Source organism: Coenobita brevimanus, chromosome 52, assembly GCF_032717465.1.
Source record: "Coenobita brevimanus isolate Jiangsu-jjx chromosome 52, ASM3271746v2, whole genome shotgun sequence".
In the NCBI taxonomy this organism is placed as follows: domain Eukaryota; kingdom Metazoa; phylum Arthropoda; class Malacostraca; order Decapoda; family Coenobitidae; genus Coenobita; species Coenobita brevimanus.
This window is the reverse complement of record NC_137005.1, coordinates 37743367-37759108: the sequence shown is the minus strand read 5'-3', so window position 1 is coordinate 37759108 and position 15742 is coordinate 37743367. Positions and strand designations below refer to the sequence as shown.

Genomic DNA, 15742 nt, shown 5'->3' with positions numbered 1-15742 from the left:
TACCTTACACAATTTCCCAGAAACAGTGCTTATTATGTCAGGGATGTTTTCCATATTATAATATTTTCATACAGTTGGTACCATTAACTGGGAGAACTGGGAAATCAGCTTATTAGGTAGCTGTCCCCTTTAATAGCTTATTCTGTTATCTTTTATTCTAGTCTTAAGAATAGAGCAAGTCCCTACCCTGCCATCTTTTTAAAATTTCCTCTTTTCCTTTCATAGCACAAGGGGGGCGCGGTAGCACAGTGGTAGTGCGTTGGACTCGTGATCGGGGGATTGCAAGTTCGAGCAACGCCCGTGCTGCCGTGCCGGGAGGGGTAGCTCCCTCCTGTAACCCTAGCGGGGCTATATAGTCCAATATAGGGCTTAGCTCGGGGGAACTCCATTTCTCCCATTTCATAGCACAACTTCACAACTATCACCACATCCTAGTGTTAATTTTTTGTTACAGCTCAACAATCAAGATGGACAGATGGCAATTTAGGCCAGGTTAAAATGGACATAGCATAGGAATTAGGTGCAACACTAATATCTGAGGGTTTTAACAATATGCACATTATAATAAAAGTTTATTATCATGCGGCCAGGGAAAAAAAAAAAAAAAAAAAAAATACATATTTTAATTTACAACACTTATGTTCTACCATGCCATCAAACTGCTTCTGAATGTGCATAATAAAAATTCCACAACTAAACATAATCTTGGGGACTGAAAACTTGTATCTCCTTCAATTATATAATTTTTGTCTTTAGGTGGTAGGTGGTGGCGACAATCATCCACTCGATGCAATGCTGCCTACTTCTTCCTCTACCTTTATCATTCTTTTTCTGTCGGCCCTCCTCTCTTCCTGTTTCTCCCAGCTTTCCTGTCATTTTATATTACTCTTCTTTCCTTTTCAGGTGGCTTTACACTGAGTGACAAGCCTAATGGTTTCCTGTAAGCCAGGAAACCATTTACAACGCTGGATGGTAACGTACGTGTTCCCTACATGTCAACAAGTGGGCTGGCTGAGGGTTGGTACCCCTCCCCATAAAACAGCTAACTTAAAGACAAATGGTCACCTCTTACAGGAGCATGACATCTGGGTACAGATAGATAAAATTTTTGTCTTTACGCTTGCCACCATGTGACAGCTTTATTCTGCTTATGGCAAATTTCTTGAAATGGAGATAAATACAGCATCCCTTCATCCTTTCATTACAAGAGGTCTTCCCTATTTTAAATACACCTGTCTTAAATAACCAATAACATTAACTAATACATCATGAGATTGAAGAAGTAGTACATTACTCCACCTCTTGGTCTGACAAATTAGTGACAGGACAGTAAATTACACTGGTATACTGCTGCCCTCCATGCTGAACTAGAAGAAACTTCAATATAAAACAAAACTATTCACTTATTGCTACTGAATTATGGTACAACTGCCAAATGTTTTCTTGGCAAGATTCACAAAAATAATTCAAACAAGTAATTATTCAGTACTTGTACCTAATATACACAACTGGAACTTCTTGAAAAATACTATCTCTCACTTTTTTAATATGTTTCACATTATAAGTGAAGCACATCTAATAACAAAAATAAAATGTGCACATGCTCAGGTCTAAGGTGGAATCAAGATTCTGAGGGCTTAACCCTTTTTGCACACTATGTGTCAAAAAAAAGTTACCACATATGATGTGACACAAATCATGTCATAAAAAATATAGTACCTCTTCACTGGCAAATGAACATGATTTGAATCACAAAAAACCTCCTCCCATGGTTGCATTTTGACTCAGATCACATCACAAAACCCCCTAAAATACATATTGCATTAAAAAGTTGATCAACTGCCACACATCTCACCTTCAGCTAGAAGACCACTGTGCATGAGCTGTGCATGAAAGGCTAATGGCATATGAACAAGTGACTGGCCCAGTTCAGTGGATATGCACTCAATATTTCTTCCTCTTTTCTTATTTATTAGACCCTACCTCACCCAGTCCTTAGATGGGGAAGAAAGGTCATGATGATGATGATCCATCCATCCATCACCCAATCCTATGTTGTTCCATGAGGAGCGTAGGAGGCCAGGGCTAAGCAAGTTGACCCTGACATTTAAGGAGAGTGACCAGCCTCACTCATCCCTGAGCGGCATTAAGTGAGCAATAAACCCCAACATTAACCTGCACTGGCTCAATCCGATTGGAGCGCCTTAATTACTCACTAAACCTCCAACACAGTAAATGGTTTCCTGGTGTACAGGAAACCATTTGGCTTGCCACTCAGTGTAGAGTCACCCATAGGCAGAAGGAAGTGAAAAGAATAAAGGAAAGACAGAAGAGGGAGTGTAGTCACCAGTAAGCAGAAGGAAGAGGAAAGAACGATGGAAAGAAATAAGAGGAAGGAAGGGAGGAAGAGGCAGACACTCAAAGTAGCACAAATTATCATAGTAACAACAAATTCAACCACGAAAAGCCGAAGATGTACTTTATGACCAAGACCCCATATGCCGACCATTAGATGTGTACTGGTTTCTCCCTCCACTGGTATACCCAGTGGTGTTGAACTCCCTCCCTTCAAAGTGCCGTCCAGATTCCACCTGGCCAGGCATTACATTTCCTGAGGCACCAGAATCCTTGACCATTTGCCACTGCACAGGCATGGCACTTCCTTCCTCACCAGACTGCCATATCTGCATCCTGCCCATTTCTGCACGTGCATCGATATCGCGAGACTTTGCTTCTTCGTGGCGGGAAAAACCTGGGGTGTTGTAATGCCCTCCTTGGTTGCTGTCACCGCCCTCTGATGCCTGCTTATCTGAGCGAGAATTGGACTGGCTGAGCATGTCTAGTGTACGCATATCCTCATCCCAAGTGCTTGAGGTACGATGCTCCCACGTGTTACTATCCCGTCTGTTCCAGCTACCCTCACGCCGGTCCCGGTGCCCTGACTCCCAACGACCCCCTTCACCATGGTGTGAGAAGCCCCTCTGTCCTGCCTCACTCTTATAACCAAGGTTCCCTCTACCTGCTTCATCCCTGTGACCAAATTGACTCCGGCCGGCTTCAGCCCTAGAAGCAAAGTCCTCTCGCTCCCCTCGACCTCTTCCACTTCCATGGGACTCGGCTTGGCTGGATTCACTTCTGTCTCGCCCTGATTCACCCCAGTTTCTCATGGCTCCCCAGCTTGCTTCATTTCGATTCACTGACTCTCCATGATTTGCAGTAGCCCATTTGGATCCTCCACTCTTAAAAGAGAATACGGAAAATAGGTTAGTTTGAGGATAATGTTGGAAGAGGCAGACCATATACTGGTATGGAAGAGATTGAATCAATACAACAGTAAAAGCAGGGAGTGGGGAGAAAGATGGGTGCTTGAGAGCGTGAAAGAGGTATGAAGTAGTGGCCTCAATGTTCATCTGAACATGAACCCAGGGGACTGCAGACTGAAGTTGGCCTTCTCCTGAAATCCACCAATCCTCTTTCAGGGATCAGAGAAGCATGTGAAATAAAGTAGCCTAGTGGTTCTGTCATGGTCATTCTCTGTCGAGAGGGTTCCTGGGAAGGGCAAGACACTGGAGTTGATGATTCAACAAGCATGAATAAATTAAAGACTGGGTTAGTATGACATTTTTTCATCATCATCATCATCCAGACCTCCTTGCCCACTCTAGGGCAGGGTAAGAAGTCGCAATGTCCAGACAGCCCAAATTTGCCCAATCTAATGGGCCACACTTCCATTCACTCATCAATCAAGCCCCCGGAATCCTGGCTCCATCGGATACGCCAAATATATTCACCACGTTCTGTAGCTTCACATAAACATATCCGATAGCAATACAGTATTGCCTCATTTTAACCTTCTATGATACACAATTATGTTTTCAAGTATCCATCCATAATGTCTCTATGTATTATACACAAACTATAAAGCATTAAAAAAAAAAAAAAAAAAAAAAAAAAAAAAAAAATTAATAATAATAAAACTGTAATACTCATCATTGTCATCACCATCATCCAGACCTCCCTTCTCACCCAAGGGCAGGGTGAGGAGTAGCAATGTCCAGACAGCCCAATCTTGTCCAATCCAATAGGCCAGACTTCCATTCACTCATCATTCAAGCCCCCAGAATCCAGGCTCTATCGATACACCAAAAACATTCACTACATTCTGTTGCTTCACACAAGCGTATCTGATTGAGTCAATCTGGACGCTGCCACGCTCACAAGGGGTGCCAAAATCCCTATCACACACTTCTCCTTGCAACATTCATCCAGCCAGCTCAATCTCTTGTTAGTTCCCTAGCCTCACCGACTTCCAAACCTCTCTTCCTCACACACTCATCCACCATATATCTCCACCCTCTCCTTGGCCTACCTTGCCTCCTCCCTCCTTCAAATTCACTCAGATATACCTTTTTCACCACTCTATTGTTATCCATTCTCTCTACATGACCATACCATCTCAGTACACTCTCTTCAATTCTGGTGTCCACTGACTTCCTCACTCCACACCTTTCACAAATCACATTATTTCGTATCCTATCCACCCCCTGTACTTCACATAAATTCCTCAGCAGTCCCATCTCCACTGCTCTTACTCCTGACTTTTCATTTTCATGCCACACCATAGAGTCACATCCATATGTTAAAGTTGGCAATAACACTCCCTCATGTAAGCCTTGCGCAGCTGCAACACTCAAGCCTCTGTTTCTTATCAAGGCCTCCATTGCACCAGCTACTTTTCTTCTTGTGTCACTCTACTTTCAACTTCTTTTGCACATCTTCCTCTCTTTTCTACCACTCTACTCATGTATTTGAACACTCTCACCAGTTCCAGTCTCTTTCCATTCACTGTAACATCACACTGGGAGTCACCTTCTCTCTCAATAACCATCACTTTACTTTTTTCTACATTTGCTCTCAAGGCACGACACTCGCAGACATTAGCAAAACTCTGCACTAGCCAACCAAGTTCTTGTCCAGTACTCGCAAGCAGTACTGCATCATCAGCATACAACAAATATGATATAATGATAATAATAATAATAATAATAATAATAATAATAATAATAATAATTTCATTCATTCATTCATTCATTGCCAGACGCCATGTATCCCACCCGGGGTGGCCAAGGGCTTAGAGTTAATTGTTTTACAGGGAGGGGCACTAATCCTCCACCAACCCCACATGACACGTAGGGATGCCAACAGCATCTGGTGTTCCCAGGCGGTCACCCATCCAAGTACTAACCAGACCCAACGTTGCTTAACTTCGCTGATCGGACGGGAAGTGGTGTACTCAACGTGGTATGGCCGTTGGCATAATAATAATAATAATAGTAATAATTATTTTAATAATAATAATAATAATAATAATACAAATTCAACATTGCAATAGGGTAATATTCCCATAGATGAAATGGCCTTTCTTCCTCGTTCTGAATTTTCTTCTCCTCATTCACTTCATCAGCTGTACTTCTGCACTCTCTACTGTCAACAAACACCTCTCCAGGCATTCAGTATGTCCAAACCACTTCAGTAAATTCCTTTTAACTCCTCAATGGCCATACCTTCAGAAATTTGTGTGCTCCCCTGGTCAGCCCCAGTCAAAGTTCTAAATCAATTTCTTTTTCTTACAGACACAAAGAGAATCATGTGGTGCACCAGGCAATGTGCTTTTTTTTTTTTTAGCTTCTTCAACCCAATCTGTGATCCGGTATGATTTGCAGAATTCATAAAAATACTGTGCATGTGCCATTAACTCATAATCGCCAGGTGTCGGTTGGAACAGTAAAAAAAATCACTGGCGCAGCAGCGCCGGGTGTCAGTAGGACCCATACTTGTTTTCCCGGCACAGTTTGAAGCGGCTGGCACTTTAGCTCGTCACCAAAAGCTCATGGGAACTCTCACCAGCCTCCCAACCATACCTCAGTCATCTCTGTGACACTGCCTGGTGTAGGACGATCTTTTCTTAACCTTTCTCGTCCGATTTCGTTCACGCCTCACGTGGACTTTTGTCTCATCCACCCCTGCCAAGCCTCTTTCCAAGGATACTAGGAAAGGACTCAGTGACAGTACCATAGGGTTTGCCCTGGACACCACTGTGTCTAGTTTCTCTAGTTCGAGAAGTTATCAAGTTGACGGCAAAGCCACTGTCATGGCTGGGGGCAGTTGTACGAACATATCCTGTTTTCGCTGTAAAAATTAGTCCTCTTCCTCACATCAATACTCATCAATGAAATGACTTACAGACATGGGGATACTTTCATTTGCAAGAAGAGGAGTTGATGAGTATTGTGGTCTTTAATCCATTTCCCTAGCTGCAACAGTTTCTGAGATATTAAGGTTAGAAATAAAGCCCCCCCCCCCCCTGTACTGAGGTGAGGTGTGAGCAGATTTTAACCCGGCATCCATAGGTTAACATGTAAACCTATGGGCGAAAACATCCAAGATGAAGTGACCGCCTGAGTGTGAGGGATGGTAGAGTCGGGTTATCTAACCATACCTTCCCTATCCATAATTTTTGCAGTTTTTTATAGCTAGCACTAACTCAATGCCACCAGCACTGGTGCAGTTAATCACTGTTCAACACTGGCAACTATTTGGGGGTTAAATTATGACACATTATTTCATTCTTGCTATCATTAAGGATGTTGTTCAGTTTATGAGGATTTTTAGAGCCAGGAGGAATAGACATAGCTTTTACTAAACCCTTCACCACAAGAGGTCCCCCAAGATTAATAAATTCATCTCAGGGTAGGCTACCAAAATATTATAAAAATATGTCATGCCCACCTCCAATCTTTTGTCTACCTCCACGTATACCTCTCCTCCTATTTCTATATGTGCATGCACTCCTTTGGAAATCCTTCCCTAACGCCATCAATCATTATTTCTGTCACTCAACACAGTCCATGCATCATGCCAATATAATGTGGGCACCTATACACCTGTCATGGATACCTGATGCAAAATATCCACCTAGTGAATTCAATGTATTAAAGCTCATTGTGGTAGGTGGGGGCGCTCACCATCCACTCACTCGATGTAGTGCTGCTCTCAGGTGTGTCCTTTCCTCTCCTCCATCCTTCTTTCCTTCCATCCTCTTGTCTTTCTTTCCTTCATTCTTTCCTCTTTCTTCTGCCTGTGGGTGACTCTACACTGAGTGACATGCCAAATGGCTTCCTGTACATCGGGACACCATTTACTACGCTGGGTGGTAACCATACTGTATAACCAAATTTTGGCACCTGGTGGTTTAGTGGGTAATTAATGTGCTACAATAGGACTGAGCCGGTGAAGGTTTATATCCAAGAGGTGGTTGGGGTTGACTGCTAATAAAATGCCACTCATGGATGAGTGCGGCTGGTCACTCTCATCTTAAATGTCAGAACCAACTGCCCAGCCCCAGGCTCCTTCGCTCCTCATGGGGCAATGTAGGATTGGATGATGGATGGATTGACAGATTGGGTAAGGCCTACTTGATTTGCAGAGGTAATTAGGAACTAGCTCTTTACAGCAAGCGCGTTAACCTTCTGAGATTCCTATTAGACGTTTTCATGTCAGTTCAAATCCAACCTCAGAGGTTCCGATGATGTATTTATGTCATTTTAAGATACTTTGATAAAATATTTACCATAAATCACGTTTAAGTGTCATAACAAGGAGATGTCATGGAATGCTTGTTCTATGTGTGGCGGGTACTGTGCAGCTGGTATGACTCATGGCTTTGTCTATTACTTGGTAGGTGGGGGCGCTCACCATCCACTTACTCGATGTAGCGCTGTTCTCGGGTGGCTGCCCTTTCCTCTCTTCCTTTTTCTTTTGTCTTTCTTTCCTCTTCCTTCTGTCTAAGGGTGACTACACGGAGTGACATGCCAAATGGCTTCCTGTACACACGGAAACCATTTACTATGCTGGATGGTAACCATATAACCAAATTATGGCACCTGGTGGTTTAGTGGGTAATTATAAGGTTTACTGCTCATGTAATGCCACTCAGGGATGTGTGAGGCTGGTCACTTTCATCTTAGATGTCACGACCAACTTGCCTAGCCCCGGGCTCCTACATTCCTTATGGGGCAACATAGGATTAAATGATGATGATGATTACTTTCTTCTTGGTGAATATTTTTCTAAAGCAAGGTATAAACTTTTTGGTTTTTGCCTGACCAACAACTCGTTTTAACTTTTTTTCTTTGTTTTCCTTCTGGAACATACTGTACTACAATAAAGTACAACTATTCAGCTTTAAAATGACATCAAAACCAGCATTTTATCATGAAAAATGTATTTACACAGACCAATCAAAGAAAAATATTGTGGTGCGAAGATGCAGGTCAGCATGACTGCAGCTGACTCCAGGACAGACGTAATCTGACCGGATTGGAAAGCTGACAGGGTTAATGGTACCGATCTGAACAAATAAATGACATGTGACAGAGTTACAGGAAACAGAAAATTGGTCAAAAATATCTTACCGAATCTCTGGAGTAGGTCTCTCTGTTGCCGAATCCCATCTTATTGGTAAACTGGTCCATCTTGTTTGCTGCAGTCTGTGCAATATGCAGTTTGGTCCTCATTTCTCCAATCTCAGTGGTTAGTTTGCTTTTTTCATCCTCGAACTGCCTTATCTTGCCATCAGCCTTTGCAAGTGAGTCCTTCACTTGTGCAAGTTCCCTCTGTATGCTCTCTAGTTTCCCCTTCTCAGTGGTTGCAGTCTTAACACTCACATCCAATGCATTACGCAGCTCACTGTTACTTGCCTCCAGATGAAGTACTTGTTCTTGTGCCTTTCGTCGGTCCTCTGCCAAGTTTGCGTTGGTCATAGTCAGATTTTTCAGGGCCGCCTGATGTGCATTTGATTTTTCAATGATATCTGCATGTAGCTTTGAATTCTCCTGCATTACTCTGTTTAATTCTTCCTTAAGCTCAGCAATCTTGCTCTCAGCCTCTCTCCTTAAGTTTACATTCTCATTCCTCAAGCTCATGATCTCCTGCATCATACCCTCTGGATCCACAGCCTGGTCAGGATGGCTGAGTCGATCACGCTCAAAGTCCCCACGTTCGTCCCACACCCTTCCTTGGCCCCCATCCCTCATGTCCTCCATGGGGTATCCATGGCCATCAGGATAGAATCTGGCTCTCTTGAGTTGCGGTTCATATTCATCAGGATGTGGGCCACCACGTACTGCCATGTCATCCATAGGCAACATATCGTCAAAAACTGACATTCGAGGTGAAGGAGGTCGAATGGGGTCGTGGAGGTTGTCAAAACGATCATAGGCACCTCCCGCTCGTGAGGGTGAGAGCACATGTCTTTCACTGGGACCAAATAATACCTCCAGCTCCTCCTGCAGTGCTTGGAACACCTCATACTCATACTCTCTTTGATTCAGGTGACGGTAACGGCAGTTTGACATGTTACACACTCCTCGTACAAAATCCTGAAAAAGAACACAAACCATTAATTAATTCTCAATCATCTGGACACCATACACTGCAAAGTATTCATTATGATGTGTGATGTGAACTAGAGTCTGCTTGTTTTCATCAACTGGAATTGGGCCACTCACAAAACTTGAATGATAAGTTGTGGTTACATGAAATTCCAAGTCTTAGTATCAGGCAGGAATGCAGCTTCTTGGATACTAGTCATACTGACAATAGGTTCTGACTATACTTTGTCATCAACTAAGCTACAAGGGGTTAAGGATCTTTGGCAGGTTAGAACAAATGCCTGACATATTCTGTACCCCCCCTCCCCCAATGAAAGCCATATAAACATAATGTTCAACTACTGCATCTACATAAATGAGGAAGTGTGCTTGGAAAGACCAATGCAGTGTTTGTTCGGGCAAAAAGGCTATGCTTAATCTCTACAGCCAAGGAAGTTTATTTTATTCAAGACAATGCCAGACAATATGATCCATCTTAAGAGGGATGTTCCCATATTGAAGGGGCTAGAAATGACTATATTGACCTCTTAGTCCATGAATATTGCTGTTATTTGGTTTTGGTTATTGCTACACAATTATATTCTGCCTGGAAAAGACACTGCCTGAGTGAAGTTGTTGTTGCAATTCCAGGATTGTCTGGATGTGAGCACAGTGAATCCTAGGAAACGGGCCGTTCAACAAGATGCTCTCAGACATCTTTCTCTGACGTTATGTCTGTTACATTAGTGAGCTGCATGATGAGAGTCAATGAAGACAGCACAGTGAAATAATCAACCTTGCAGCAGGGCCGTGTCCCGATAAGCGTGAGGTTCTCCATGAGAGACTTGTGCACGGCCTCCTCCACCAGCTGGGGGGATATTTCACCCCGGCTCCGGTACAGTTCTTCATCATGGCGCGAGATGTGGAAATACCTGCAAAGATCTGGGACTGAGACACCTGTCCACCAATTAACCAGCTAAGCTCTTCCACATTGTGCTGTTACACAGTAAAAACAAAGCAAAAATAAAAACTACTGTATACTATTCACTTCATCAATTCCCAAGTAGCCTTGTAAACAAGCCAAAAATTTTAAAGCATCACAATGCCACCTTGGTGTAATTTTGCAACTCTGTTGAATAACTCTGTTCTGAAACCTGGCTAATGCTAATCTGATACAAGAAGACATGCACTTAGAATGTGTTCTGAATCTAACACATATCTCTGTTATAATGGGAAATTAAGATAATGGTGACAATGATGATGATGATGATGATGGATAGTTTATATCCCAATATACAATACAGATGCATCTTCCATAACCTTTAAATTATAAATACAAACCTTGTATTTTTCAAAAACAAAATTCCACTATAATAAATTAAGTTTACCAGAATAACAATTAAAAATCACAGTTAATGATGAGCTTTAAAGCAATCATAGTTTCAGGAGAGATGAGCAGTGTTCCACTACTGGACGATCTGTCTTTACACAGCAGACAGCAACTCCGATGCAGAACAAATTGTTTCATATTAGCCAGAATAAACTAGCTGAGATTCTTGTAGAGTGAAAATGCTCGTAATGATTATTTCTAGGTCATTTTAATGAGAAGGTGGTTTTATTATCATTACAGTCTCGTTGTTTTGATGTCAGTTTACTATGCAGCGTGGGTCAGACAAGTTCACCAGATAGCACTCCTCCACCTTATTCTGCTCTGTACCAGTTCACTACTAAATCAATAAAATCATATGAAATCATATGATATCAGGAACAATAACATACAAGCACTGGAAAGTTCTTTACACTACCATCTTCCCAATGTTATGGATGCCTGTCCGTGATCCTCTACTTATTAAAAACCAGTAAAATTATTTAGCTACAGCTCTTTACAGTTGTCAAGTTAAACCAAACTGTCTACTGCTTTCTTTCCAACATCTGGGTACAAGGTTTATCTGCCTGGAACATCCACAAGGGCCACTCTATGCTATCATCCTTAGGAGTCCATATCTTATATTTTTCTTTAACAGAGTTCCAACATTGTATCCAGAATCCTGATATCCAGTACATACACTTGACTCAAAGAAACAACTTTCAATAACAAATACAAAAATATTTGAAGCCAAACCAAGTTGCAATTTTCAATGAAAGATTCTGGTTATCATTAATAAAGTGACCATACACAGCTATTCCTTTTCAGCTTCTGTATATGTTTCCAATGGAGCAGTCTTGAATGAACTGCTTATTATTTCTGAGATGCAACAAAAGCAGAATGTGTGTCAATATCAATATCAACTCAGTTTTCTCTGGTTTAGGCATTATTATTCAAATATCACAGATGAGCACTAATCCTCTGATGACATAAGTCCAAAAATAACAGCAAACCTGTGCTAGCTCTTCAACTGATATTCCGGCTACAGTTTGCAGCTGCTGGGGTCTAGTGGGTTAGAGTGCAGGCAACTGGGAGAGGGGTTGAGCATTTGATCCCATCCAAAGGCAATCAGCAGGAAGTAAAGCCAGTTGCAATGTGCTACACTCTCAATCATAAATTCTCCAAATGGGGCAGCACTTTAGCCTCACAAAGAGGGGAATGCATGGTGTGAAAATCACCACCATTATTTGTGCTGCCACTTCAATAGTTCTTCTTTCTTGTTGTGTGTGCCATGAGATTTACTCCTTCATACAACCCACTACCTAAATGAACAAAAGCTTAAATAATCTAGAGATCCAACTGTTCCACGTATCAATACAGTACTACCGATAACATTCAAGTCCTTATGCAAATAAAATATACAGTCAAGCCCCCCCCCCCCTCTCTTTAACAATCTTTATGCAAAGAAAATACAGTCGTACCTTTTTTTTTTTTTTTTTATTCATTTACTCATTCATTCATCATCCAATCCTACATTGCCCCATGAGGAGTGCAGGTTATTAATAGAAAAAATATTGATTTCAATCATTTTTCAAGTATTAAGTCATGATGAAGTTCTCCACTGCCTTCAAGAAGTCGCAACGTTCAACCCTGATTCTGACATCCTTTAAATGCTTCATGGAGGATATCGCCACTGTTCCAACATCTTCACGGCAAGCTGTATCTGAACTGCAGCTTTCCTCCTTTGAAGCTTTCTACATCACAGGTCTACAGGCTTTTTCTTGTATCCTTTGCACAAAGTTTTGGCTGTCAATGTAAGCTGGCCTGCTGTCTGATGTATACTCCACAGGCAATATTTTCTTACAGCTGGCACTGTACCATAATTTACTAAACAACCATTCCATTTTCAACACAATTCACCAAAACTTCCCAAGGAAATTCCAACATGTGAAAGCTGAATGCAGAATGGTCAAACACCTTGGACAGCTTGCAGTTTAAATTTCATTACTTTACCCCAACTTCCTCATCGTTAAACATTACGCAGCATCAAAAGTTTACTCCATCTTCCTTCTTCTGTGCTAGAGTTGTGTCAAAGTCATACCACGTAAGGGATAAAAAGAAACTCCTTACAAATCATCATTGCAAAGAATGTCTTAAAGTATTAAATTTCACTGCTGAGCCAGGATATAGGTGCTAGAGAAAGACACATTTCTGAGATGGCACTAACATAACAAGGCAATGGAATGTTACCTCAAATCCTTCCCTATCCCCCAACAGGAGGATGGTGGACTGCAGGATAGGGGGCCACTGCAGCCTTCAGTCCACTGGGGTTATACTCAATGAGCCTGGAGACACAATAACCAGAAAAACACCACACTCAGCATTTTTTAGTGAACATCATCGAGTCTGTTTCAGGAACCCAACGTAATAAACCCACATCTTAACAATGCCAACTTTGTAACCTTTGCAAACAATTTTTTTTTTTTTTTTCCATTACATAGAGTACAGTACCAAAAATCACTTAACATCACAGCTGCAGAGGCAAGGCAATTGCAAGCAACACACAGATAGCTTCTTGTTCAACAAGCAGAACCAATAAAATAATTTCACGAAGATGGGATTCCTTTGGTTCCCATGGAGGTACAGCAGAATGGATGAAGTTTATGAAGTGCCTGGTTCTCAGACTGGACTGGTGATGCTCTGGTGTCTTCTTTAAGTGTAGTCCAGAATGGACTAAAGTATGCACCCTTACAAAAGATGAATGCTCTCATTTACCACCAAAGCAGAAATCTGACAGCAAATGACCTTCAAATGAGTGTACAGTATGCCAGTTGCATGATGGCTTCTGATGGTATATGGGTCTTAGCACCAATAATAAACTTTTCTAACACAGTCATCCTTTACAACATATGTTGCTTCTGAATGAGAATATCCAAAGACTGCAACATCTTTACAGACAATTATAATAACCAGTTCTATTCTCTCTCCACCAGCAGCTGATTTTTTGTATGATAGACACAAAAACACACATTTAAAACATTTACAAATGGAGCACATTTTTTGCTAAAGTAACACCAATGTTTCCTTTTCCTGCCAACCACTCCCACAATGGTGCTCTGTCAACTCAGGGACTGATACATGACACTTCTATCCTGTGCAGCTTTCAGAGAGGGGAGCAATTCTGGAAGAAAGATGTCCCAAACTAGCGATAAGAAGTTATACCTGCACGTTGCTGTTACAACAATGTAAATTACAATACTCTTTGTCAAGAACTTAGCTTTATTATCAAGCCATACCAAAAGTCCTTCAATTTTTTTTCATGACACCAATGAAGCAGATCCAGAAGCCTGAAAAGGTTCATGAAAATGTAACGTGCAACTAATCTGTCATCAGGTTCATACAGCCACAACACCAACTGCTGATGGATGAACTTTCACTTCCAAAGTTGTAGCTGGTGCAAGCCATTAACTCATTCTTCCCACTAGTTATTTCACTTGACTACATGATGGTTAATATACAACAGTGTCTTGCTGGAAGACTGTGATAGTAGACAGTTGCAGAACTGAAGAGGATAGCACCACACTGCTGCAAAATCAATGGCTTTGGCAATAACCTCGGTATACTGTACACCAAGTGAAGAAATGGAGCTAATTCATAAATATACACTCCTAGTACAGGATTCAGAAGAATGGATTCAACACTCAGTAACATCTGCCATTGCAGGAACATGATGATGGAAGAAGGAGTCACAGTTTTGAATGCTGTACTGCGCAGTACTTCATTTTCAGGCACCTGCTTTTTGTACAGTACAGTATAAGCAAAATCAAATTACTTGAAGGATCAAATATCTTGCCTTAACTGCAACCACTTAACATGAATAAATCAAGGCAAGATACTTCACTGCTATTTGGACACCAAATCCCTTATGTACCGTATATGTTTGCAGACATACATACACAAAATGATCCAGGCCATATAACAGTCTATGCCGCATACACTCCATGGCAGATGTGACAAATGAGCCAACTACAAAATTTAACTGGTGATGGACAATTCTTTGTTCCAGGGAAGAAAGCTGCTGTACATATCACATGAGATGCTGAGGTCAATGCTCTAACACACACACACACACGCATAAATTGCAACAATAACTGGCAAAATCTATTCATAGTGTAGCTTAAGAGGGTTCATGTGGGCCAAACCTTTGTATCTTCTCAATTAACATATATTATGTGGACATAATTCTTCAATGTGGTGTTAAAGTTTCAACTGGCTCCTTATTGAGCGGGTCAGTTAAAACTGCAGTCATATATATGTCCATAAACAGCAGTGACTTCAACATGCCAATGGCTACTCAATAAGATATCCAATAAAGCATGAACAAACAACATCTGAAGCAGGCCACTGTATAGTGAACTACACATCACAGCTGCTCCAAATTAGCTACCCAAAGATGGGGCAGGCAAACTAAAACAACAGATGACTTGGATGAGAAAAGGGTCCATTGACTACTGCACCACAAAATAAGAAAGCTTTGCCTTCTCACAAGGCTATTGCTAATTCTATGAACCACTTACTGAACTGTGCTGTAATAGTGTTGCGTCAAGAAGATGATAATTTTCAAGCCATGAAAATTTCAAAATATGGTACAGCACCACATTAAATCCCTGAAGAACTATTCTGCTCAATTATATACAGGGAAACCAAAGACACACATGATGTTATCACCTCAGCTAGTCCAGTGTCAAATTGGCATTCCATTCTTGCATACTTCATGCACACTCAAAGCTAGCGGACCCCATGCTCACTTACACCATCTGCAGTGTTAGTTTTAAGGAATGCCTCCCATTCCACTGAAAGCAGATGAAGGGCTGAGAGCCATGGTCACCCACAAGCAATCTTTCTAAATCACTGGTATCATAGCAGCTAAGTCCCAAAACTGTGC

General features: G+C 41.6%; 1 protein-coding gene and 1 non-coding gene across 3 annotated transcripts in view; both read right to left on the bottom strand.

Moving 5' to 3' along the window:
- The window catches only part of LOC145400478 (uncharacterized), a 196691-nt gene that overhangs the window by 180092 nt on the left and 857 nt on the right, over positions 1 to 15742 (bottom strand). Inside the window, exons 2-4 of one of the 2 annotated variants that reach the window (XR_013897440.1) lie at positions 10228 to 10363; positions 8475 to 9440; positions 2431 to 3239 (exon numbers count right to left, since the gene is read on the bottom strand). Coding sequence is in view for 1 of the 2 variants with exons in the window: in XM_080273003.1 (XP_080129129.1) it covers positions 2481 to 3239; positions 8475 to 9440; positions 10228 to 10363 (1861 nt within the window). In the remaining variant the exon portion in view is untranslated. Of the gene's footprint in view, positions 1 to 588; positions 3240 to 8474; positions 9441 to 10227; positions 10364 to 15742 lie in introns of those variants that run through there. The other variant, XM_080273003.1, reaches the window with a different exon arrangement.
- On the bottom strand, positions 5197 to 5315 carry LOC145400593 (5S ribosomal RNA). Its single transcript, XR_013897474.1, has one exon. It is a non-coding gene; the product is annotated as a 5S ribosomal RNA (ribosomal RNA).